General features: G+C 55.0%; 1 protein-coding gene across 4 annotated transcripts; it reads left to right on the top strand.

Moving 5' to 3' along the window:
- The first annotated feature begins 379 nt into the window (after window positions 1-379).
- SLC5A9 (solute carrier family 5 member 9) lies at window positions 380-22719 on the top strand. 4 transcript variants are annotated; one of them, XM_045548081.1, is made up of 14 exons: window positions 380-574; window positions 2342-2413; window positions 5410-5514; window positions 5830-5994; window positions 7144-7249; window positions 7838-7891; window positions 8142-8347; window positions 8529-8664; window positions 9406-9513; window positions 11410-11560; window positions 13288-13456; window positions 14915-15130; window positions 18017-18176; window positions 21505-22719. In XM_045548081.1, exons 1-14 carry the CDS (start codon window positions 413-415, stop codon window positions 21711-21713), a joined length of 2019 nt encoding a protein of 672 aa, XP_045404037.1. In that variant the 5' UTR covers window positions 380-412; the 3' UTR covers window positions 21714-22719. The 4 variants fall into 4 exon arrangements, with proteins under 4 accessions (XP_045404037.1, XP_045404040.1, XP_045404038.1 ...); XM_045548084.1 differs by having other exon boundaries at window positions 7811-7891; XM_045548082.1 differs by having other exon boundaries at window positions 400-574; window positions 8142-8269.
- Window positions 22720-23721: the final 1002 nt, after the last annotated feature.

Below are 23721 nucleotides of genomic sequence, written 5' to 3'. Positions count from 1 at the left end.
ATCTTGATTTCTGAAGTCCCTTCTAGCTCGAGGATCCCAAAACTCTACTCCTTTCTTCCTCATCATCCTCCTCTTCTTCTTCCTCCTCCATCTTCTCTTGCTCCTCTGAGGGTAGGGAGGTGGTGTGTGTGCATGAGTGTGCTTGTGTGTACGTTTGTGTGTATGTGTGTGCACGTTTGTGTGTGTGTGTGTGCATGTGCGTGTGCGTGTGGAGTTAGCAGGGGAGGGGAGGGAAGGAGTCCTGCAGGGGATGGGGTGGCAGTTAGGAGAGAAAGTGGGAGGACCTTACGTGCCAGCAGGGCTCAGAGCTTTCTCAATAGCTAATGGTGCTTGGGGCTGTTTAATCATTAAAGGAAAGCAATGAAGCCAGGAACACCTCAAAGTCCAGCCTGCTGGTGACTGACACTAACAGATGAGCAGGGAGCTGGCAGCAATGGGGCCTGCAGCCTCCGGGGACAGGGTCAGGACTGAGACAGCTCTGCGCTCGGTGCCGGGCTCCGCAGTCGGCCTGCACGCCTATGACATCGTGGTGGTGGTCATCTACTTCGTCTTCGTCCTCGCCGTGGGGATTTGGGTGAGTGGACCCTGAGACTGGGGCTGGCAGGGGGCCAGAAGCAGCCTCTCGTCCTGGGCTGAGCTGTGGAGCTGGAGCCCGGGTGGGCAGAAGGAAGCAGATCACAGAACCATGGGAACGAGATGGAAAGGCCTTCAGGAATCAGCTCCCCACGCCCCTCCTTTGATAGAAGAGCAGACAGGCCCGGAGAGGGCCGTGTCCAGCCTGAGGTCACAGGGTGGGCCCTGGGCAGGCCAGGCCTGGAGCCCCCAGCTCCTGCCATCTTTAGCCCCACCCATCCCTGGCCTCCCTGTGCCTTACTGCTGCCTTCTTCCCCACAACAAGACCCCAGCCCTGCAAATGCTGCCCCCTGACCCTACACCCATCCGCACTAGTTAGTGTCTCGGCCACTGAGTGGTGCTTTCTAAAAGAGCTGGGGCTCGTGTGCGCTCAGGGCAGGGCACCAGGCACAGTCCAAGCTCCTTCCGTTCTCCACTGTTCACAGGAGCCTCGGTGCCATGGACAGGCGCCAGGCTCTGAGGTCTGAGGGCCCCGAGTTCAGATCTCAGCCCCAACAGTTAAAGCCATGTGGGCCTGGGGACATAGGAAGCCTCTCTGAGCCTCAGTTTTCTCAAGTGACAATGAGAGCAAGGACCACACTGTGGAACTGCTGTGCTCATTCAGCACAGGACACACTGAAGCACCTGGCACCGTGCCTGGGGCACAACTGTCAGGCCGTGAATGACGGCTATTATCACCCCAGCATTCTGCAGAAGGTCCAGCACCTTTAGACTCGGCAGACACCATGACCTGTGTCCCAGCTGGTCATGTCCTAGGCTGCGGCAAGGTCAGGAACCCTCTCAGTTTCCTCCTCTGCAAAGGGAGGTGAACAGTCCCTGCCTCCCAGGGCTGGTGTGAGGAAGAAATGGGCAAACACATGATCACTGGCTCCCAGCCGCGGAAAGTGCCAGCTCCTCTGTGACTTGGGACAAGCTGCTCCCTGTACTGGACCTCCTCTTCCTCATCTGCAAAATGAATGTGTTTCCCTCATATGGCCTCCGAGAGGATCAGAGGTGACACTGGAACGTTCAAGCAAGAGCTTAGCAAGCACAGGCTCAGCACTTCCTGGTGACTGATTCCCCCAGAGAAACGCAGGGACCCCCTGGCTTCAGCCTCCGGAGAACTGTTTCGCAGTTAGCCTCCCCCAACCACTGCCCTGCCCTCTCCCCATGTCCCCAGAGAACGTTCCAGCAGGCCTCACACTGACCACCTACTGGTGCAGGACACAGGTTTCTTCCAGGGTCCTGGGTGGGCTCAGTGGTACGGTCTGACTTCAGACCAGGTCACGGGAAGCCCAAAACAGAGTCCCTAAACGGCAGCCCCTCTGTCCTCCCAGCCTCCAGGGTGGGGAAGTTCAGCCTGGGGAGAGGGCAGCCCCTCCACCCTGAGAAGGAGATTCCAAATCCTCTCCAGAAAGCACACTGTGGAGGAGGGGAGGACAGGGACCAGAGTCCCGATGACAGTGGTCTCACACACTTGATATCTCCAGCTTTGCTCTTCATACCGGTGCTGGGAGATGAGTTTCGAGGCCCACAGAGAGGAAGTGACTCTCCCAAAGCCGCATGGCTTAAAAATGGCAACACCACCGGCCCTCAGGCAGCACTGTCCTGCCTCAGTTCTCGCCCCCTGGGCCCCCCGACGTCTGCACCGAGGGGCAGGGAATCTGGAGTGGAGGGCAGGGGTTGGAGAGAGGCTCGGGAACCCTCATCTCATCCATTTCCTTTCCAGTCGTCCATCCGCGCCAGCCGAGGGACCATTGGCGGCTATTTCCTGGCGGGCAGGTCCATGAGCTGGTGGCCAGTGAGTTGACCTTCCTTCCCCTCATGCGAGGCTCCCAGCCCTCCTCCCTCCCCATCCAAGGCCTGGTCTCATCCCCTCCTGCCTGGACCAGGCAATGGCCTCCCCGTTGGGTTTCCTGACTCTGGACTCCTCTCTCCTGCCCAATCCACCCACGACCCGAGAGGCCTTGCAGACACACACTTCAGACAAGCGTCCCCAGGTGTGGGCCCCACGCCCAGGGCTGGACCTGCAGAGATGAGTCAGGAATGTCCCTGTCCTGGAGAAGCTCAGAGTGGAGCGGGGAAGACTCGCAAACAGCCTGCTTGACGCTGAGCTAGGGGGAAGCCCAGGGCTCCTGCGAGCTTGGAGGGAGCCCAGCCCCAGACAGCGGGGTAGGGTGGGGTGGGGTTAGGGAAGGTTTTCTTGGGAGGGTGACATATAAGCTTAATGCTGAGGAGCAGTTAAGTGAGGGGAGCCACAGAGGTTAAGTCCCAGCAACCTCAATGAATCGACCCTCAAACCCTTGTGAACCCCAATTTCTCTTATGATGTCACCCACATTTCTATCGGTCCTCAAAACTAACTTCCTTCTTCTGGAACGGGATGGAGGGAGGAAAGCCCTGCCCCGAGTAGAGTCATCAGGACCCGTGGTAGCCGAAGCAGCACACACACCCAGACGCGCAAACTCACACACGACGTGCACACACGCTCATGTGCACGCATTCACACACTCTCACACTGGTGCGCTCACACACATATCCACACTCACGCACACCACCAGCCCCCTCCCACCTCTTCGCACCCTTCTCCGGGTTCTCCCCGCCTTCCCCGCTCCGCTGGGCACGGATTCTCCTAAGAGCAGAGGAAACCCAGGGGGCCGCCAGGGCTCTCTGGGAGGTTTGGGGATCTGGGACAGGAAGAAGTAGGGGCCGGAGCTCTGGTGCCATCCAGCGTGATGGTGTCCCCAGGGACATGGGGCCCTGAGGGCCTGGCAGCTCAGGAACAGCGTCGGGGTCACCGACACCACCAGCCACCCCCTGTCAGATGAAAGAAAAACCCTTGAAAACGGTTCTGCTCAGCCAGGGTCCTCAAATCACAGAGCTGGAAATGGGTGAGGGGAGGAGAAATAACAGGACAGAAAGTTCCTCTGGTCACTTCAGGAGAGCCCGGGGCCCTGCTGACTGTCCGCTCACCACAGAGCTCGGGGCCACTGCTGGCATGGGGAAACTGAGGCTTCCCAGCAGGAGGACGGCCCTGCCAGATGCTCCCAAGCTCCTGCTGTGCCCTACACATGAGTGTGTGTGTGTGTAGGTGTGACTGATATGTGAGTGTGTGTGTGTGTGAGAGCGTGTTTGAGTGTGCCTGTGTGTGTAAATGTGTGTGAGTGTATGTGTGAATGTATGAGTGTGCATGTGTGTGAGTGTGAGTGTCTGTGTGAACATGTGTGTATTATGAACATGTCTGAATGTGTGTGGGTGTACATGTGCACGTGTGAGTGTACAGTGCACTGAGTATGCATGTGCATGTGCACATGTGAGTGTTATCATGTGTGGGGGTGTGCACATGGGTGTGCACGTGTGTGAGTGTGCATGTGCACGTGTGAGTGTGTGTGCATGTGTGTGAGTGTGCATGTGTGTGAGTGTGCACATGTGAGTGTGTGTGCATGTGTGTGGGTGTGCACGCGTGAGTGTGTGCATGTGTGTGAGTGTGCACGTGTGAGTGTGCGTGCATGTGTGTGGGTGTGCACGTGTGAGTGTGTGTGCATGTGTGTGAGTGTGCACGTGTGAGTGTGCGTGCATGTGTGTGGGTGTGCACGTGTGAGTGTGTGCATGTGTGGGTGTGCACGTGTGAGTGTGTGCACGTGTGAGTGTGTGTGCATGTGAGTGTGTGCACGTGTGAGTGTGTGTGCATGTGTGTGAGTGTGCACGTGTGAGTGTGCGTGCATGTGTGTGGGTGTGCACGTGTGAGTGTGTGCATGTGTGGGTGTGCATGTGTGAGTGTGTGCACGTGTGGGTGTGCACGTGTGTGTGTGCACGTGTGTGAGCGTGCACATGTGTGGGTGTGTGCATGTGTGTGGGCATGCACCTGTGAGTGTGCACACGTGTGGGTATGCACGTGTGTGAGTGTGTGCATGTGTGTGGGTGCACGTGTGAGTGTGCACACGTGTGTGTGCATGTGTGTGGGTGCACGTGTGTGAGTGTGCGTGTGCACATGTCCGAGCGGTGGCAGCTCAGGGCCCTCAGCAAGGTCAGCCCCTCGCTAGCTCTGCGCCTTTGCACTGCTCGCTGTCTCTTCTCTGAATGTCTCAGTATTTTTCCTTTCTCCTCACTTTCCATCTCATGGCCCCTCTAGAAGGACAGGAAGCTGGGAGGAGGTGAGCCCCACATTTTACCAGTGAAGAAGCAGAGGCTTGAGAGAGAAAGTGATTTTCTTAAGGTGACACAGGGCACAAAACTGGAGCTTCGCTCTTCCCCCCAGTCCTGTCCGCAAGGTCTCCCCAGGCCTCCTCCCAGGCCCCGAGCCCCCCCCTCCGCCCCTCCCCTCCACCAAGGACCCCGTGTAGTAACGGGAGACAACGTGGCCAGGTGCGTGTAGGTGCCCAGCACCATCGGTGTCGTGGCCAGGGTCACCTGTCAGTTCCGGGCTCGGGCAAACCACTCCCTCCACCTGGCCTGGCCCTGGAGCCTTCAGCTTCCTGCTCCCTCACTCTGGGGCTTCCTTCTCCCCACTCTGCCGCTTACTCGCTGGGCCACCTGGAGCTGGTGACTCCATCTTTCCTAACATTAGTTTCTTCCTTGGTAAACTGGGAAGACAAATATGGTCCCCCATCCCTCCCTCCAGATATCTGTGGAAACGTATTGATGAGTGCATATAAAGTGAGTAGCACAGTGCCTGGCATGCAGTGGGTACCTAATAAATGTCAGCTCCATGCCTCCTCCTCCCTGCCCATGGTCCTGACCCCAGATTGATTCAGATTAACCCTGACTGTAGAACCTTGACTCCACTTGTGCCTTGCAGATTGGAGCATCTCTGATGTCCAGCAATGTGGGCAGTGGCTTATTCATCGGCCTGGCTGGGACAGGGGCTGCCGGAGGCCTTGCCGTGGGTGGCTTTGAGTGGAATGTAAGGAAGCTGGCCTGGCTGCTCCAGGATAATCGGGGTCTCACCCACCCCTACCCCTTAGTGCTGAGAGGAGCCTTAGAGGTGTTTGGGAGGCTGCATGGTGAATGGAGAACCCATTTTACAGATGAGGAAACCAAGGCCTGGAGGAAGCAGAGGGACTCATCCCAGGTCACACAGAAGAACTGGGATCAGGTCCCAGGTCCCACTTACCTCCTGCTCAGGGGCCCCCCCCCCCAGCACAGAGCTGCCTCTAGGTAGGAGGCCACCCTCCGTCTGCGTCTAGGACCTGGAAACCTCTTCTCCCCACTGTCTCAGGCAACCTGGCTGCTCGTGGCCCTGGGCTGGGTCTTCGTCCCCGTGTACATCGCAGCTGGTGTGGTCACCATGCCGCAGTACCTGAAGAAGCGATTTGGGGGCCAGCGGATCCAGGTGTACATGTCTGTCCTGTCTCTCATCCTCTACATCTTCACCAAGATATCGGTGGGTACCGCTCGGATGTGGCCATCGTGGGGCTCTGAACATGCTCACTGGGGAGCTGCGGAACGCATGGCCACGGGCTTGCTGCGGAGGGGAAGCCGACAGTCACAGGCTGGGAAGGACGGAAGGGGGGAAGAATAGAAGGAAGGGAGCGGGGAAGGAAGGAAAGGAGGGAAGGAAGGAGGGAGGGAAGGAGAGAAGGAAGGAGGGACACACGTACCCTCAGTGTCTGCTCCCCCTCAGCACTGAGGTAATCACAGACGAATGTTAAATGTTTGTTGAGTGAACAACAGTCCCTACATTCAAAGAACTCACAATCTAGAGTTTATTCATTTATTCGTTCATTCATTTATCTTTTCATTAATTGATTCTTCATTCAGCAACTGTGCATTAATTGCTGAGAATGTTGGGGTTAGAAAGATCCTTATTCTTCCCCTATTGACCTAAACTCGGAAAGCAAACCTAGACAGGTCGATGACTTGCCCAGGGCCACGCAGGCGACCAGCGCTGGGACTGGAACCACAGTTCCGACCCCATGACCCAGCCCAGGCTCCCTCCACCCCGTCATGCTGTAGGCCCTGTGACAGGTTCATAAAGCAATCACGGGATGGAATCGACACACTACAGGGAACAGAATCCTCCAGTCGCCAGTTGCCAGGTCTAGGGCTGTAAACCTCGAAGGCCCTTGTTCCCCCGGGGCTTGGGAACAACCTAAGTCAGCTCAGGCAGCGGCCGAGCCCCCACCTCCTCTAGCAAACCCACGCCGTGGATGACCCAGGACCCGTGTCACCTGCGCGAGGGCTCCTGGCATCAGGTCAGCTGTGAGCGGTCAGCGAGCCCCTGGGTTCCTCCTCTCTCCTCCCAAACGGCCTCTTCTTCTCCAGCCCCGGCTCCTCCCTCCACTTCCTCCGTCTTCCTCTCCCTTCCTCACTGCTCCCTTCGTCCAACAGACCAGCTATCCGTTAAACTGTCGTCAGTTTCAGAGCTTCATGTTTTAAAGTCTCCACAGCTCCCCAACATCTGTCCTGGGTGCCGCCCATGAGGCTCGTCTCCATGGTGGGCTGGTACTGCTGAGTGGGCAGGTGAGGTGCCCCCCGTGGCCACACTGAGGGTCTCGGGTGGCCTGGACTCAGGGGTCCCGGCTCTCTGCAGACTGACATCTTCTCCGGAGCCCTCTTCATCCAGATGGCCCTGGGCTGGAATCTCTACCTCTCCACGGGGATCCTGCTGGTGGTGACGGCTGTCTACACCATCGCGGGTAGGCCCGGGAGTCACGTCGGGGTTCGGAGACTGGTGGAGACACAGAGAAAACCGACCTTGAGAAACAGGGCTGGGCAGAGATGGGAAGGAGAGATGTGGGAGATGCTAAAAGACCGACTGCTCAGGGGCAGGGTGGAGACCGGGACTGTCACCGGGGCCAGAGCCTCCTCCAACGCACCTGGTGCAGGGCCAGGCGCCCTGGGGGACAGTGCAGGGCAGGCTAACGTGTGTTAAGTTGGCCTCGGAAGATGGGGGCATTCAGGTGGGCATCGAGAGGGGAAGGAAAGAGTGCTCCTGGGGGAGCTACCAGGCAAGGAACCGACCGGGACATTGACAACACAGAGCTGCGGCGTGAAGGCCACAGTCAGACGCACCAGCCGCAGGAAGAGCAGGCCGGAGTGGCTCCGACTGTGACCAGCTGCATCCTGCCAGGCTGGACGGGGGGCACGAGGTGTGGGGTGTGTTTCCTGGTCTCCCCAGTGTGGCCGAGCACAGGGTGGGCACCCAGAGAGGAGCGCCCGTTGGTGCTGACGGATGGGCCCTCTGCTTGGGTCCCCAGGGGGCCTCACAGCTGTGATCTACACAGATGCTCTGCAGACGGTGATCATGGTGGGCGGAGCCCTGGTCCTCATGTTTCTGGGTAAGGAACAGGTGCCAATACGCCCCACCATCACCTCTAAGTTTCTCCCTGACCTCGGACCTATGTCACCTCCATGGCTTGACTGGGACTTTCCAGAGCATAGAGCCATGTCCCCGCTCCAGGCTGGGGCTCCCGAAGGCAGGTTTCTCTCACTGCAACCAGGGGTCTTGAATCCAAGCCCCATCTCCCTCCCCATGACAGACTCAGTGGGGTCTCAGGGCATCTGCACGCACTGTGTCTCTCCCCACAGGCTTTCAGGAGGTGGGCTGGTACCCGGGCCTGGAGCAGCGGTACAGGCAGGCCATCCCTAATGCCACAGTCCCCAACACCACCTGCCACCTCCCGCAGCCTGATGCCTTCCACATGCTTCGGGACCCTGTGAGCGGGGACATCCCTTGGCCGGGTCTCATTTTCGGGCTCACAGTGCTGGCCACATGGTGCTGGTGCACAGACCAGGTAATGCCCCGAGCCAGGTGAGGCCTAGCCCACCGGGAATGGGGTGGCTTCCTGCAGATACACCAGGTGTGCATGCAGGGAGGGCTGGACCTCGTCCTGGGACTGGGGTGGGGGCACAGCCAGTGACCAGCGTCAGGGCTCACGTGTAGCTGAGCTGGCCCCTCCACTGCTGCTGTTTCAGGTCATCGTGCAGAGGTCGCTCTCTGCCAAGAGTCTGTCCCACGCCAAGGGAGGCTCGGTGCTGGGGGGCTACCTGAAGATCCTCCCCATGTTCTTCATTGTCATGCCTGGCATGATCAGCCGCGCCCTGTTCCCAGGTAAGGGCGAGGCTTGCTCTGGGCGCTGGGATGTGGGGGCTGTGAGGGGTGTGCAGAGAAGGCGCCCCTGGGAAATGCTGGACCGGAGCAGGGGTCGGCAAGATTCATCTGCTGAGAACACACAGTAATCAGGACCAGCCTGGGCAACACAGCAAGACCTTGTCTCTATTTTTAAAAAATTTAAAAATTAGCCAGGTGTGGTTGTGCATACCTGTAGTCCCTGCAACTCAGGAAGCTGAGGCAGGAGGGTCCCTTGAGCTTGGGAGTTCAAGGCTGCAGTGAGCTACGATTTGCACCACTGCACTCCAGCCTGGGCCAGAGAGTAAGACCCCTACCTATAAACAAACAAACAAAAAAACATAGTAAGTATTTTAGGCTTTTTGAGCCAAACATATAATAAGTATAATAAGAAGAAATTTGTATCTGAATGCCATTTTTAAATCCTGCTTCTTCTTTGTATGGGAAAAACAATTAAGGCATCCTTGGCAACTTCCAAAGATATTTGCCTTTATTGAGACATAAGGCCTAAAACCCAAAGGAGACTATCGAGACAATCGAGCTTTGCAGGGTAGTGTATGAGCAAGAAGTTTAGCAGAGACCCAGACGCCACCTGCCCCTGAGCGTTCTAGACCCTGCCAGAGACTCCAGTGAACACCTTCCTACGGTGTTGGAAAGCAAACATTGGGCCTACCTGAGAAGACACAGGGTCACACGGCTCTAACTGACATCACTTTTCTGCAGACGAGGTAGGCTGCGTGGACCCCGACATCTGCCAAAGGATCTGCGGGGCCCGAGTGGGGTGTTCCAACATTGCCTACCCCAAGCTGGTCATGGCTCTCATGCCCGTTGGTGAGTCCCGGCCCCCCCCCCATTCCCACCTTGCCTCTTCCAGTCCCCGCTGCCCAGAAGGGATGGCACTAAAATGGATGGGAAGAGGGAAGAAAAATATTCACCTCTGCACCCTTCCCCCCAACACACACACACACACACACACACACACACACACACAACCACACTTGCATAAGCGTGTGGAAGGCACCTTCTCTGTGCATAGTCCTGGAGATGCAGAGCTAAAAGGCAGGCCCTGCTCTCAGCCTTCACGCAGTCTCCAGGGTACCTGGACTCGCCAGGGGCACAGTACAGTGTGACCAGCGTGGTGACTCAGTGGGGGCTGAGGGAGCCCTAAGGAGGCACCTGAGCCAGTCTGGGGGATGTCCGGAAGGCCTCCCAGAGGGCAGGAGCCTCTGAGGCCGACGGAGCTGGAGGGGGATGGGGAACATGCTGGGGGTGAGAAGCTGCACGTGCAAAGGCCCGGGGGGAGAGAGGGTGTGAAGTCTAAGCTGAGGGCAGCCCAGTGTGGGTGAAGATGCAAGGAGGAACGCAGACAGCCTTCCTGCAGAGGATGTCACGGCCACGCCTCGCTCTGGTGCGTGACCCTTACTCTGAGGACAGCGGAGGGCACTGGGGGGTTGAGGCTACAGAGCGAGTGACTGGATCTGCGCCTCTCCAGGGCCAGTCCACAGGGATGGCTCGGCAGGCTTAGGGGGAGGCAGGAGACAACCAGTGAGGTATTAGCTGTGGTCCAGGTAAGTGGCGACAGTGGCTTGGACCAAGTCAGCGGGTTTAGAGATGGAGAAACAGGAGGTAAAGATGTTTGGGAGGTAGAATTGGCCGGACTTGATTGCTGATTGTATTTGGTGGACAAGAAAGACAGAGAAATCAAAGAGGACCCCCCAGGTCTCAGTCTTTAGAAGGTGGGTTTACAATGATACTGAGGTTGGGGCAGGCTTATGGAGGGCAGAGGGTGAGTGGCATTATCCATCCCCATGGCATAACGAGGAATGAGTCAAAGCAGTAGAGGAGATGGGGGAGGCCCAGCTAGGACAGGGCAGCCACCGAGGGGCTGGTGGGGGACAGCCGAGGAAGGGGTCTGAGCTAGCTCTGAGGTCTGCATGGGTCTGGGAAGAAATTATTAACCAAAGAGGGAAACAGAAGGCCCCAGGGAAGATGGTACCCAAGTTGGAACACTTGAGTCCAAGGCACCTGTGAGGAGAGACATCCAGGAAGTGCTTAGACAATGGATTTGGGGAAAAGAGTACTGGAATGGGAGCAGGGCTGGGAGTCCTCTTCCCAGGATGAGCAGTCATATTTCTAGAAACTTGGTCATTAGAGTCAGAAAGACTTCAGACATCAGCGGGTCCTGTCTTCCCTTGCCCAGGTGGAAAAATAGGCCCAGGAGGTATAAGGAACTAGTCCAGATTATACACACAGCTAGTTGCTTGCAGAGCCAGAAACAAGCCCAGGGCTTCTGCCTCCCAGGCTGGGGCTGTAGCCCAACACCACAGTGTCAATGAAGAAGGGACAAAACACTGAAAAGCACTCAATCATTAACCATCACCTTCCTCTTCTCCCCCTGGGACCCACTAACCCCGTGTCTACGAGCCGTGAGCCCTAGACTGAGACGTGGAAGCTGCAGAGTACCTCATAGGTCACCTAGTCTCATGGCCTTAATGGTAGAGATGAGGAAACTGAGGCTCAGGGAGGGCACATGGGTCTCCAGGGCCACAGAGCAAGGCAGGGGCAGGGCCTGGCCAGAGCCCCCCTCCTGCTCTGAGGGTCTCCTGGATTCCATAGGTGCTGGATGGGAGCCTCCCCGAGTGCCTTCCCCACCCCGGCCGCACCCCACTCCCCACTCTGCCAGCCGGCCCCACGGGCCAGCCGTCCACTCGCCCCGTCTCTCCCCAGGTCTGCGGGGCCTGATGATCGCCACGATCATGGCCGCCCTCATGAGCTCACTCACCTCCATCTTCAACAGCAGCAGCACCCTGTTCGCCATCGACGTGTGGCAGCGCTTCCGCAGCCAGGCAACGGAGCAGGAGCTGATGGTGGTGGGCAGGTGCGCTGGCCCCTCCTCCTGTCCTCAGGAGGCGCCCCTCCCCCCCCCTTCTTCCCCATCCTTCCTCTCCCCTCCCCTCTGTCCCCTCCTCTACTCTCCCCCTGCCCGAGATTACCCTGGGCGGATGTGGCTGGGTGTGGCCTGGCAGTCGGGGCACTGGGCTCTAAGTCCTTCCCCAGCTCTGGATGACCGCTCCAGAATAATGGGGACAAAAATCTCCTTCCTGCCTGTGGAACTTTGTCTTAGAATTGAGCCACAGGGTAATCGAGAGATGACAAAAGCACTTAAGAAATGAGAGGCGAACTGTGAATATATAAGTGGGAGGAGAGCTAGCCAACAGCCCACCCCAGGCTCTTCTGGACCAACTCTGGCTGTTCGTCCCAAATGACAGAAATGCTATTAATTTAATCCCTCAGACTCGCCCTGAACATCCATGTGCCGGGGTCCTGCCCTCGGGGTGCTCACAGCTTGAGGAGAGGGCTGGGGACACAGGCAGTACAGTGAGGCAGCTGCGTCCGTGGAGATGTTCAGGGGAAGGCTGTGTCTAAACGCTGCAGAGCCTTGAACACCACGCTAAAGAGTTTAAACTGTCTTGTAGGTATCAGCTTTATCCTTTAAAAAATATAACTCGGTGGCTAATTTTTCTTGTTCTTCACAGGCTAGGGATTTTTAGTGTACACAGGATTAAGGGGCCCTTTTTGAAATCTTTGCTTCATGCTTTAAGGCTCCCTAACTCGGGTTTCTGGACTAAAGCGCTTATTCTCCCCTTTGGCCGGTAGGTGCCTGAGTTTAGGCCTCTGCCTCTGCGCTCACCGGTCTCTCCACGCGGCTGCCGTGCGCACGCGGCCTAAGGGCTCCTACTGCCCGCGTCCCTGCACTCCTCACCCGAGGCACGGGTGCCGATCACCAATGGGGCCAGTTTGGGCAAAGAGGAGAGTGATGAGCAGCAGGGAGGCCACCTGGGTAGCTGCTGCTCTGGTGGGGCCTGAGAGAGGAAAAATGGGAGGGAAAGGAGAGAGGAGAGGAGAGGTGCCCACAGACATTTCCAAAGACGCGTCCCTTATCTCTGCACAGTAACTGCCTGGTTTTGCTGCCGCTTGTTTACCAATCAGTGGGGTTTAGGCGCCATCTGCTGGCCATGTGCATTATTGCACCCAACACATCCAAGAAAAGTGTTTCATCAGCTTGTTCACACACCTGCAAAATCATACATACAGGACGCTTTGGGGGCGTAAGCTTGAGCCAGGATCAGTTGATGGAGAGGCAGAAGAAGAAAATGGGGTTCTTCCCGAACTCAGTGCCAATGTAAGGGAGAGAAGGTCAGAGCCTGGAGAAGGGAGAAGTTCCTGCACAGGGTGGGATGGAAAAGAAGAGGAAAACATCCCCATCAGAGACCAGAGGCCTTTTCTTGGGGTGGGTGGTGGGGTGGTGGAAGGTACGGATTCCTTCTTGAACAGCAGGTGGATAACATGACCTCGAAGGTATCTGATATGTAAATGCCAAGGTTTTAGGGTTACAGGTTTCTTGGATTCTGAAATTCTGGGACTTTGACAGTCTAAATTTCTGAATCTTAGTATTTGGGATTCCAACCTACTAACCTTCTCTGATTCTGTGACCATGAACCCTCGCCTCCTCCTCCCCTCCTGGTTCCTGTGCGTCACCTTCACCCCACGCCATGCCACGCCCACCTGAGTGTGCCTCACAGTGCCCTGTGCTCTCCCTGGCAGAGTGTTCGTGGTGTTCCTTGTTGTCATCAGCATCCTCTGGATCCCCATCATCCAAAGCTCCAACAGTGGGCAGCTTTTCGACTACATCCAGTCTGTTACCAGCTACCTGGCCCCGCCCATCACCGCCCTCTTCCTGCTGGCCATCTTCTGCAAGAGGGTCACTGAGCCTGTGAGTGCGGCGCGCTGTCTGCCTCCTCATACAGCAGAGGGGCTGGAGACATGGTCTGTCAACCACCTGGTCTCTGTGACCTTGGGCAAACCCGCTGCCCCTCCAGGCTTCCATCTCCCTGCCCACAGTATTAGGTCTAGATTCATTCATTCATTCAACAGTTATCAATCCTATTACGGCGGCTCCAGGGCTGCGATGGTTTACAAGGCACACGTAGGTCTGCCATGCTGGGAAGGCAGGGAGAAGAGAGCTTTAAATAAGCACTAATAATAAAGTATGATGGCTGCTGCAAGAGTAAAAAGCACAGGCACCTAACCTGTGGGGCTCCCAGGAGGGGGTCAGGGAGGACTTCTCGGAAGTGACATCTGAGCTGAGACCTGAAGGATTAATGGGAGGGGAAAGAGTGTTCCAGACACAAGTAGTAATGAGTGAAAGCACAAGACAGACTGGAAGATCTCTAGGGTCTGCTCCAGCTCTAACAGCTGGAGGTTCTATATGTGAGCAAAACAACAGCAGTGACAAGGATGACGACAAACTGTGAACTTACGGGTGTGCCTGCACACGCATCATTCATGTAACAGCACTGGCACCTGACAGAAGTGTGGGAGGAAGCTAGAGGTACAGGACTGGAACCTGGTCACTCCCCAAGACAGCCTAGAAGAGACAGGCCCAAATTTGCTGCTGGCTGTTCCTTGGAAAGTTAGGGACATCATAGGCACAAGTCCACAAGAACAATGTGAGAGCTCAAGGTCGTGCCAAGCTGTCACAGAAAGCCCTCCCTTGATGGAGCATCTAAGCCGGGTGTCTGCGTCTGCAGAGGTGTCATCTTCTCGCTGCTAACCATGCCAGACAGCAGGGCCCAGTTGAATTCTGGGTGTTTCTGCTCATTCTAGAATTTTTGACATATGGATCAGTAACTCATTTCTGAAAATAGGTCATCTGCCTCTTGCATATTGGGAACAGGTACAGGTTAGGGGGCCAAACAAAGAAATAAAGAAGAAAGATACGGAAGGTACCAGAGCCTTTCTTTAAAAAGAAGGCAACAAAAGGAAAATCTTTATTCTGATTTCTGATCCCTACTTATTACAAATCCTATTCCATTCTAGTTGAATATTAAGCCTCTATTACTTAGTACTTATTAATTTCTCTTATCATGACACATGAGAAAACTCTGAGTCAGCAAGGTCAAGTTATCGGTTTAGAGTCGTTCCAAAATGGAGCCAGGATTCCAATCCTAGCCCGTCTGACGCTGGAGCCCATTCCCTTTTCAGTGCACCGCTCTGCCTGCCTGTAAGTCACGACAGAGTCTCAGCATTAATGGGGAACTCACTAAGATGGGCTCGCCAAAGTCTGTAATAAACCAGTGGCGGAGATACTTGGGGGCAGAGTGGCTTCTAGCTTCCTAGGGTCTCCCCCCGCCGGGTCTCATCCCTGCGGGCGTCTGCCCTCTCTCCACAGGGAGCCTTCTGGGGCCTCATATCTGGCCTGGGCGTGGGGCTTCTGCGCATGATCCTGGAGTTCTCGTACCCAGCCCCAGCCTGCGGGGAGGTGGACCTGCGGCCGGCTGTGCTGAAGGACTTCCACTACCTGTACTTTGCACTCCTTCTATGTGGGCTCACGGCCATTGTCATCGTCACTGTCAGCCTCTGTACAACCCCCATCCCTGAGGAGAAGGCAAGTGTTGTGCTCACACTGGGGCCCCCCAGAAATGCTCTTCCTCCCCTCCAATGCCCATAATTCCATCACTGAGTTTTACTCTGTTAGACTGTGGTCTCCTCTGTGGCCATACAGATGTCCTTGGGAGGGGAACTCACTGGGCCACGAATTCCCAAGTGAAAAGTAATTGATTCAATTCAAAAATTACTCGGCAAGTACCTGCTCTGGGCCAGGCACGGTGCTGGGGTTACAAAGAGGGCTGGTCCCTGCCAGAGACTATCCGCAAGGGGGAACAGGTGACAGTGACACACACTGTCACCATACGAAGAGAAAGTGCATGAGGACCAAGCACAGGAGAGGCAGCTGTCGCCTGGGGGACCCGGACAGGTACACTGACAAGTGCACTTTGAGTTGGACCATGAAGAATGAATAGAGACTTTTTGAATGGTCAAGAAACATGTCCACGAGAAAAGAAACAGAATTTACTAGGCGAAGAGCTCAATTTGAAATCCTCACTTCTCCAAAGCTGACTGACTGAACAGCCCTGGAACATCGATGCCCAATCTTTTGAAGACTTTTTTCCTTAGAGCCTGCATTAGTTTGGTAGGGCTTCCAGAACGAAGTCCCGAAGACCCGGTGACTTAAACAGCATAGCTTTGTTGTCTCACAGTTCCAGAGGCTGCAAGTCTGAGATCAAGGTGTCAGATCAATGTGGCTGGTTTCTTCTGAGGCCTCTCTCTGTGGCTTGTAGGTGGCCGTCTTCTCCTGTGTGTCATCACATGGTCTTCTCCTAAGCCTGCCTGTGACCTAATCTCCTCTTCTTTTAAGGACACCAGTCATATTGGATTCGGGTCCCCCTTAATGACCACATGTAACCTTAATTATGTCTTTAAAGACCCCATCTCCAAATATAGTCCCATTCTGAGGTACTAGGGGTTAGGATTTCAACATATGAATTTGGGGGACGAAATTCAGCCCATAACACAGCCCAGGCCAGAAGTCAGTCCTGAAACATGCAGTGGACATCACGAATAATACCCCATATGTGGGTGGTGCTTCAGAGTTTGCAAAGCAACTTGGTTTCACCGATTCCTACACACAAGCAGGGCATTCCAGATGAGCCAAGAGAGGCGACTCCTCCAGCGGCTCACTCCAGAGACAGCCTCCAACTGCCGAATCTTTACCACCTTCTCCATCGTCTGCTTCCTCACTCCTCATCCTTCCTGATTTAAAATCCTTCCCTGAATGCCGTTCTGCTCTAGTTCCTGCTGCCTCCCTCTGCTGCCCTCAGCAGCAAACTTTTGCAGAAAATGGTCCCCACCCCCACCTCCACCTCCCACCTGCTGCAGTCTGCCTGTTGTCCCCACTGACTCCCCACTGAAATCGCTCTCACCGAAGGTCACTGATAACATCTTGTTGCTAAAAACAACAGTTGAATTCCGAGGAGAACTAGGCACTACTGACCACTTCCTGCACCCTGAAGACCTCTCTTCTGTTCACTTTCATGAAATATTTCCCTCCTGTGTTTTTTTCCTACCCTTCTGATCACTGTTTTGATTTCTTCATGGCTTTTTTTCCTGCTCCTTAAATATAAGTGTTTCTTAGGAACCCATCTGTGGTCTATAACTCATCTCAACTTACAATGTCCCTGTGCTATGAATTCACAACTTGCTATATAAAGATGACACTCAAATTGCTATCTCCAGCCAAAACCCCTCTCCAAAGATTCAAACCCCAAAATCCAACCTCCTCCTGGTGACATGAAGAGACACAGTCCATATGCTATAGTGACAAGGAGCGTAAGTCTAAAGGAAAACTTACCGGGAGATACTTACAAGCAAGGAAGCTGCCCGGGCCCTCACGATCCCATGGAGAGGCAGGCTGGGGCCCAGCACAGCGGGACACGCAGTGGCAAGCGAGAGGCTGGGAGCAGGGCGGGGGGACCTGGCTCGACATGCAATGAAGAGCTTCATGGCCGGGAGGACAGCCTTGCCCGAAAGGAGACGGTGCAGAGCTCAGGGAGTGGTGAGTCCAGCACCACCGACGTCAGCCTGAGAACTTGCTGTATTTTAGTCCACTGAGCCACAGAAAAGGAGAAGGGGGAAAGCCACCAGGGCCGTGCAGGGTACATAGGTCTGTTCCTCCTGCCCTGGATGTCTCCGCTTGGAGGTCCTGCAGGCTCTTGAAGCTCATCACCATATTTGTGTGTGGGCATGTCCTCTCTCCACCCCCACCCCACCTGCACCAAACCCACTCCTGTCCTGTGTCCTCCCTAGGAGGGGCACCGCTACCCATCTGTTCATCCAGTCCAAGGCAGGGGCCCAAGAACTGCATTAGCCTCGTCCCTCGCCCTGTCCTGGCTCACTCACTCAGTCCCTGCGTCTTGCAGATTTTACCTCCTTCACATCCCACGGGACTGCCCCCTCCTACCCATGACCTCGGGGCTCACGATTTCTCCCTTCGCTTTTGCAGCAGCCTCCAGGCTGGGCCCCTTCAATTCACTCCAAGAGATCTTTGAAAATCTCAGAACTTGTAGTTTCTTCCCTTTGCCTAAAGTCTGCAGTGACTCCCCTACAAGGTTACCTATGAGATTTTTATTCTTGTAAACATCAACTCCTCAGCCTCACCTTTGAAGTCTTTGTTATCGGGCTCCTGCCACCCCATCCAGCCAAGGCCCACGCGTGACTCGGGTCTGTATTCCAGCACCCAGCACAAGCCCGGCACAGAGCAGGCGCCCAGGGAGTGCTGTCGGGGCTGAGCTCCAGGCCTGGCTCCCAGCCTTGGCCTTGGTCCCCATGCTCTCTGCTGTTGCTCTGACCGCCGTCCATGAGAAGGGTCCTCTCTTCTACAGCAGGGCTTCCCTCCAAGGCAACTGACTCCAGCCAGCGGCTTCTCTCCCTCCAGCTCACTCGCCTGACGTGGTGGACGCGGAACAGCCCCCTCCCTGAGCGGGAGAAGGAGGCCCAGGAGAGCACATGGGAGCCACGGGAGAGGCCAGCCGGGGAGTGCCCCGCAGCAGGGGGAGCGGCAGAGAACTCCAGCCAGGGCCAGGGGCAGCCTGGAGGTAGGCTGGGCAGGCTGGGGGTGCCCCGCACAGAGGAGCAGTGGGGACAGACCCCACGTCACGGGCAGCCACTGGGGATGGGGGGGGCCTCTGAGGTAGCCCAGTAAATATCACCCTTTCTCCCTTCCCACATGGCTATTGAACTATTTGAAAAACATGACAGTGAGTAAGGCAGGTGGGGGCCAAAATATTGCCTTCGTTACTGATAAAGTGAAGGCGGAGAGAGCTGATTTGCATCCATGGGGAAGTGCACTCCTAGAACTGAATCCCAGCACAGGCTGAGGTACCATCCCGGCACCCACAGGTCTGATCCAGGGCACGGCCTGCCCCCTGTGAATGGAGGAGGGGCCAAGCCAAGCACGCCCTCTTTATCCTTCCAGAATCTACCAGCAGGAAGTCCTTTCAGCTCCCAGGGCAGAAAATCAAAGAGGGTTACACCTAAGGAGTTCCCCCCACGTGGAAGGAAACATCAGACATGACAAAGAAACACCCTCCTGCCCAGTGCCCATCGCCATCTTTCTTTATTACGCATTCATTTGTTTTCCCCTGGGCGCAACAATCTGCCTGCAGTCACGCAGAAGCACGGGTGTCCCTCATCCACACAGCATCTAAAGTTGCAAATTATTATAAGACATAATGTACCTGTTACAGACATAATGCAGCTGTAACTTTCCTGTAGTGAGATTAAACAATGTCAAAATATTCTAATGATAGGATGAAAACATTATAAAGATGTTTCTTTCTAGTTATAAAATTCCCAAAGAAAAAATTAAAACCCCAAAAGTTAAATCAGTTTGCAAGTTAAAGTTCAAAATCAATTTCTCTTGCCCTTGTGGACTAAAATTTTCAAGGACATTTAAGTCCTTAATTTATTTTCTGACTCAGTTAAAGGGGGTCTCTGTGCCTGGACGGAGCTGGGGTCCCTTCGGCAGCTGCTCTCTCCCACTGGCTTGGGCGTAGCTCCGCCAGGGCCTCAGAAAATGTCTTAGTTCTCCACCAGTTTCTATGTGCCAAACTCTCGATAATTCCAGTGACTTAAGAGCATAGACAAGATTATCAGACATCACTTGCTGCCCGGCACGGCTGGCAGTTCTCGTGCCTTTCCCAGGTTTCAGGGGCCTTGTGTTTTCCCTGAGGCCTGAGAAGGCTCCCACCTTTCTTGAGGCCCTTCTCCTTTGCTTAAAGCCCTGATTCTAGAGAAACAGCCACTGTCCTAGAGTTAGTGACACCAGGAGCTCCAGAATCCCACCAAGGTCTCAGGCTCAAAGCTTCTTGCCCACGAGACGGCCGCGAAAAGCCAACAGACCACTGCAGAAAGCTGTCCACCCCGACAGGCAAACTCCCACAGTCCAACCCACGTAGGCTCACTTCAGGAAGCACTAGCAAAGTCACCCGCCCGGTGTTCCCTAATTAGTTCAGGTGTATTTTGCTTTGTAAAATGTAACTGCTTGTCTCTTTTTTAAGCATTGTGGCCCATGCACCAGATGTTGGGGGTCTCAAAACTGCTGCCTCCCCGCCCCCCATAATTGTAAGGACTGGGCCCTGTAAAACTCATGGCATGGGAGAAAGTAACCTGAGAACATGAGCTCTTCATAGGTGAGGCCGCCACCAAGACAGACAGGAAGGGGAAGGGGAAAAGCTGCAAAGGTACCTCCCAAAGGGAATGAGGACAGGGACAGCTTGTACTTTCCCACGCTGAACACCAGAAGTAGACGGACGTATGCAGAGTTACGCAGACAGACCCACTCCCTCCGGCCGCCACGCCCAGGGCAGAGCCATCTCTGGAGCAGCAGAGAGGAATGGCTGCTCCCTGGGGACAACTTGCTCCCAAAGGACAAAAGGAGGCACTGAGTGAGCCATGAAGACTGATGAGAGACATCCCCCCCTCCCAGACACAAAAGCTCTTTCTCTGCCAAAAGACACAAACACCATGAATAGGGAAGAAGAAAGCCCCTCTCGCAAGGCCTGCAGGCAGATGTAGGCCAGGCAGGATAATTTTGAGTCCTGAAAAAATGAAGGTTAAAAGTATTTAAAGGGCATCTAGACCTGAAAGAAGTATGTACAACCAGGTTTTATGTAGGTGTACGAGTTACGGTGCACCGCTTAATGACTGCTTGGTGACGTGGGCGCCCTGGGCACGTGATCTCACACGGGAAGCCCTGTGCGTCCTCTGCCTCAGAGGGTCGCCATGAGAGTCAAAGGGGAGAATGTTTGGACCAGCTGGTAAAATGAGAAAGCCTAGTACGAGCACAATGCTGGATTTGTATTACTGTTCTTCATGCAGCTCTGCAGCTACGTGACCTTAAGCCTCTTCCCTTTCTAAGCTTCCTTTCTCCTCCGTACGAAGGGGGACCAGACCGGACGGTGTCCAGGGTCTCGCATCTCTGACGCTCTGTGGTCGCGTTGTGCTTAGCGAGTACCACGCTCCAGGCCAGTAAGATGACAAACATTCATTCCCAGGGCCTTCTTTTCAATCTCAAGGAATGGCTTTTTATAAATATTAATTTTATTTTTAATATGCTATCTGCTAATTTTAAAAACTTCAAAAATATTTACATTATTATTTATTTTAAGCTATTTTTAGTGAATTGTACTACCTTTTAACCTCAGATCAGGCCCTTTGTCCACACTGGGGGCCCATGTCTGCCTGGGCTCGGCCTAATGCACATTTAGAACATCATGTGCCAGAGAGCCAGAACCTCTCCCGCCGCCTCAGTGCTGGTAATTTTTAAAGTGCTGTCAAACCTCCGTTCTCATGTGATGCCCAAAACAACCCAGAGAAGAACAGGTCATCGACCCATGTGAGACAGAAAGAACCCGCAGCTCAGGGAAGCTGAGTGGTTTGCATGTGGCCTGCAGGCAGCTGGGGCAGAGCTGGCCCTGGAACAAGTTCCTGGCCTGCCGCCCACCGCCCTCCCGACTGCAGGTGCAGCCATCTGGTTCAAACGCTCCCTCCTTCCCGGGTGAGATATGCCCCTTCCCTCCGTCCTCGTCCTCATGCAGGACTTGTGCTCTGAATTGGGAAGAATTTTGCATTATCCTCCCTCCGTAACCCACCACCCCCTGCAACAGTGGGATGCTTCCGCTGAGTGACTGGACTCTGCAGCCAGGGTCAGAGCTCAGGCTAGAATCTCACCGTGGCACCCAGTCTGTGGTTTGCAGAAAGGGCCAAGTCGGTGGCTTCACCCTTCCCCTGCTTTCTGTGCACCCCATTCCTTTCTTCAGCTTCTCATCATCTCTCTCCCTCTTCTGCTCTCCACCACGTTTTCCAACGTTTCCTCGCCTCTCCCCTCCTGTTCTCCTTCCCTGTCTGTTTTTGTCCCTTCAGCCCCACGCAGGTCCTGGGGAAAGCTGCTCTGGGTCTGGTTCTGTGGGCTGTCCGGGGCCCGGGAGCAGGCCCTGAGCCCGGGAGAGAAGGCCGCGCTGGAGAAGAGGCTGACGAGGATCGAGGAGGAGCCGCTCTGGAGAAGCGTCTGCAACATCAACGCCGTCCTCTTGCTGGCGATCAACGTCTTCCTCTGGGGCTATTTTGCATGACTCTGCAGACCTGGCTTTGGCACAGATTAAACACAGCCCAACCCGCCAGCCACAGAGACAGGCTCTTCTCCCATCTTGCTGTTTAAACGGGAGACCAAAGAGCTAAGACCGCAAGATGCCCTGAAGAGCATCCAGTCCAACCTGCCCACGTGATGAGTGGAGTAATGGAGGCCCATGGAGAGCACCGTGTTTGCTCAGGGCCTCCCAGCAGGACTCACGTGGGTCTTCCCACTCCACACCCTTTCCAGGACGTTGCCTTACATTCCTGCCTCAAAAACATGCTTCCACCCTCTTCTTGGGTCTATTAAGGAACCTTCACTGCATGTGTGTGACTCGCGGTAGGAATGTAGATACAAAAAAGGGGTAGCAAGAAATTTGCAAGAACCCAAGTGCACCTTTGCTCCCCCATAGCCCCTCTCCCCCTCCCATTTCTGGTCCCCCTCTGTCTCCCCCTCTCTATTCTCAACCCCCAGTGATCTATTTGCAGCATGAATCTAGCCAGGAGGGCCCTGTATCTCCATGGGGGCTCCACAGTGGTGACCGTCCCACCGCTGTCCTAAGCACTATTCAAATTCTGCCTCTTTCTACTCCCCCATCCAAATATACACAAAGTCTCCATGGCCTTGAGTTCAGTTGGAGACGCGACTTGTTGAAAACAAGAGGAATCGAGCCATGCTACTCTGTACTTCCGGGCGAGCGCTGCAGGGGCAGCAAGGACAGCCTGGGACCAACTTTACCTGGGCCTGTGTCCCTCTCCGTTTGCCGCCCTGGAATACACCGTGAAGCTGCTTAAGTGTCCCTTCTCCAGGAAACCGCCCTGATGGTCCAAACTGGGTCAAAATCCCACTCCTGTCCCCACAACACTTGGACCTTCTTCTGTCCCCACACTGATTGCACCGTGGAGCTGTCTCCCCTCCTAGACGGAGCAGGGACCAAGGGCCCTGTCCCAAGTGACTTTGTACCCAGACAATAACGGGCGTTCAATAAATGTTTATTGAATTAATAAGTTCCCCAAGGTCCTGGCGGGCTTTGTGCTGGGGCTGGCTGGGTAGGACTGGGGGGGTCCTGTGGTGGGAGGAGTGTCCTTAAGTTAGAGTCCCAACGACGGCTCTCAGGTATCTTGGATGAGAGCCCAGCCCAGCCCACTGCACAGCGTGGGGTGAGAGAGTGACACAAATAAAATTCCATCTCTCTGAGGTGGAAATATATCTGAGTCTGTGAATGCCTCCTGTCGGTGCTGCCTGCAAACTTCCGTGTCCACTGCCCTTCCGACCTCATTCGTGTGTCACCTCAGGTGGCTCTGCCCTCTCAATTGTTCCCCGTTGATCCTTATTGAAAACTCAGCCTGTCCCCCGATTTTCCCCAAATCACTCACACATATAGTTGTGGGCAGCAGATTATACTGAAGATTTTGAGGAAAGAACTTTAAACCACAAGAGCATAACCTAAAGTTGAGTTTATTTTCAGAAGTTCCTCAGCAGCCTGCTACGAGACTTCTCAGAGGTCTCCTCCTCCGCCTCCCACCTCCTGCCCTGCTCTCAGTCCCCAGCTCTCAGCAGGTGTGAGAGAAGTCTTTCCACTGGAATGTTTCTGGCCTTCCTCTCCAGTTTAGTCCTCGTTACTATGCTGAGCCTCTACTGGGCTCCAGACCTCTCGTCTGACCCAAAGATGCAGTCGAACACAGTAGGACTGCACAAAAGGTGGCCACTCCCTGTCCCCACCATGATCTCCCCATAGCCACCTGCATCCCAGAGCAGAGGAGCCCCTAACACCCAACATACAGCGTCATGGTGCCCTGACTTTACCTTCAAAGCATGTGCCAGTGTATGCTGCTACATTTACATAATTACTTCATTAATATGCATCACTTTGCCTAGACGGTGAGCTCCCCACTGAATCCCATCACCTAGAAAGATATCTGGCACATGGTGGGTGCTACAAATCTGTGCTGTAGGAATAAGTGAAAGAATGAGTGAGTGAGTGAAAGTACATCCCTGGCAGAGGAACT

Source organism: Lemur catta, chromosome 3 (genome assembly GCF_020740605.2).
Source record: "Lemur catta isolate mLemCat1 chromosome 3, mLemCat1.pri, whole genome shotgun sequence".
In the NCBI taxonomy this organism is placed as follows: domain Eukaryota; kingdom Metazoa; phylum Chordata; class Mammalia; order Primates; family Lemuridae; genus Lemur; species Lemur catta.
This window is presented reverse-complemented; position numbering and strand designations above follow the sequence as displayed.

Coding starts and splice junctions, on each gene's coding strand:
- SLC5A9 (XM_045548084.1), top strand. CDS start 413: ATGAGCAGGGAGCTGGCAGCAATGGGGCCTGCAGCCTCCGGGGACAGG. Junction 7,250..7,810: donor GGCTGTCTACACCATCGCGG/GTAGGCCCGGGA, acceptor TTGGGTCCCCAG/GGGGCCTCACAGCTGTGATC. Junction 9,514..11,409: donor CATGGCTCTCATGCCCGTTG/GTGAGTCCCGGC, acceptor GTCTCTCCCCAG/GTCTGCGGGGCCTGATGATC.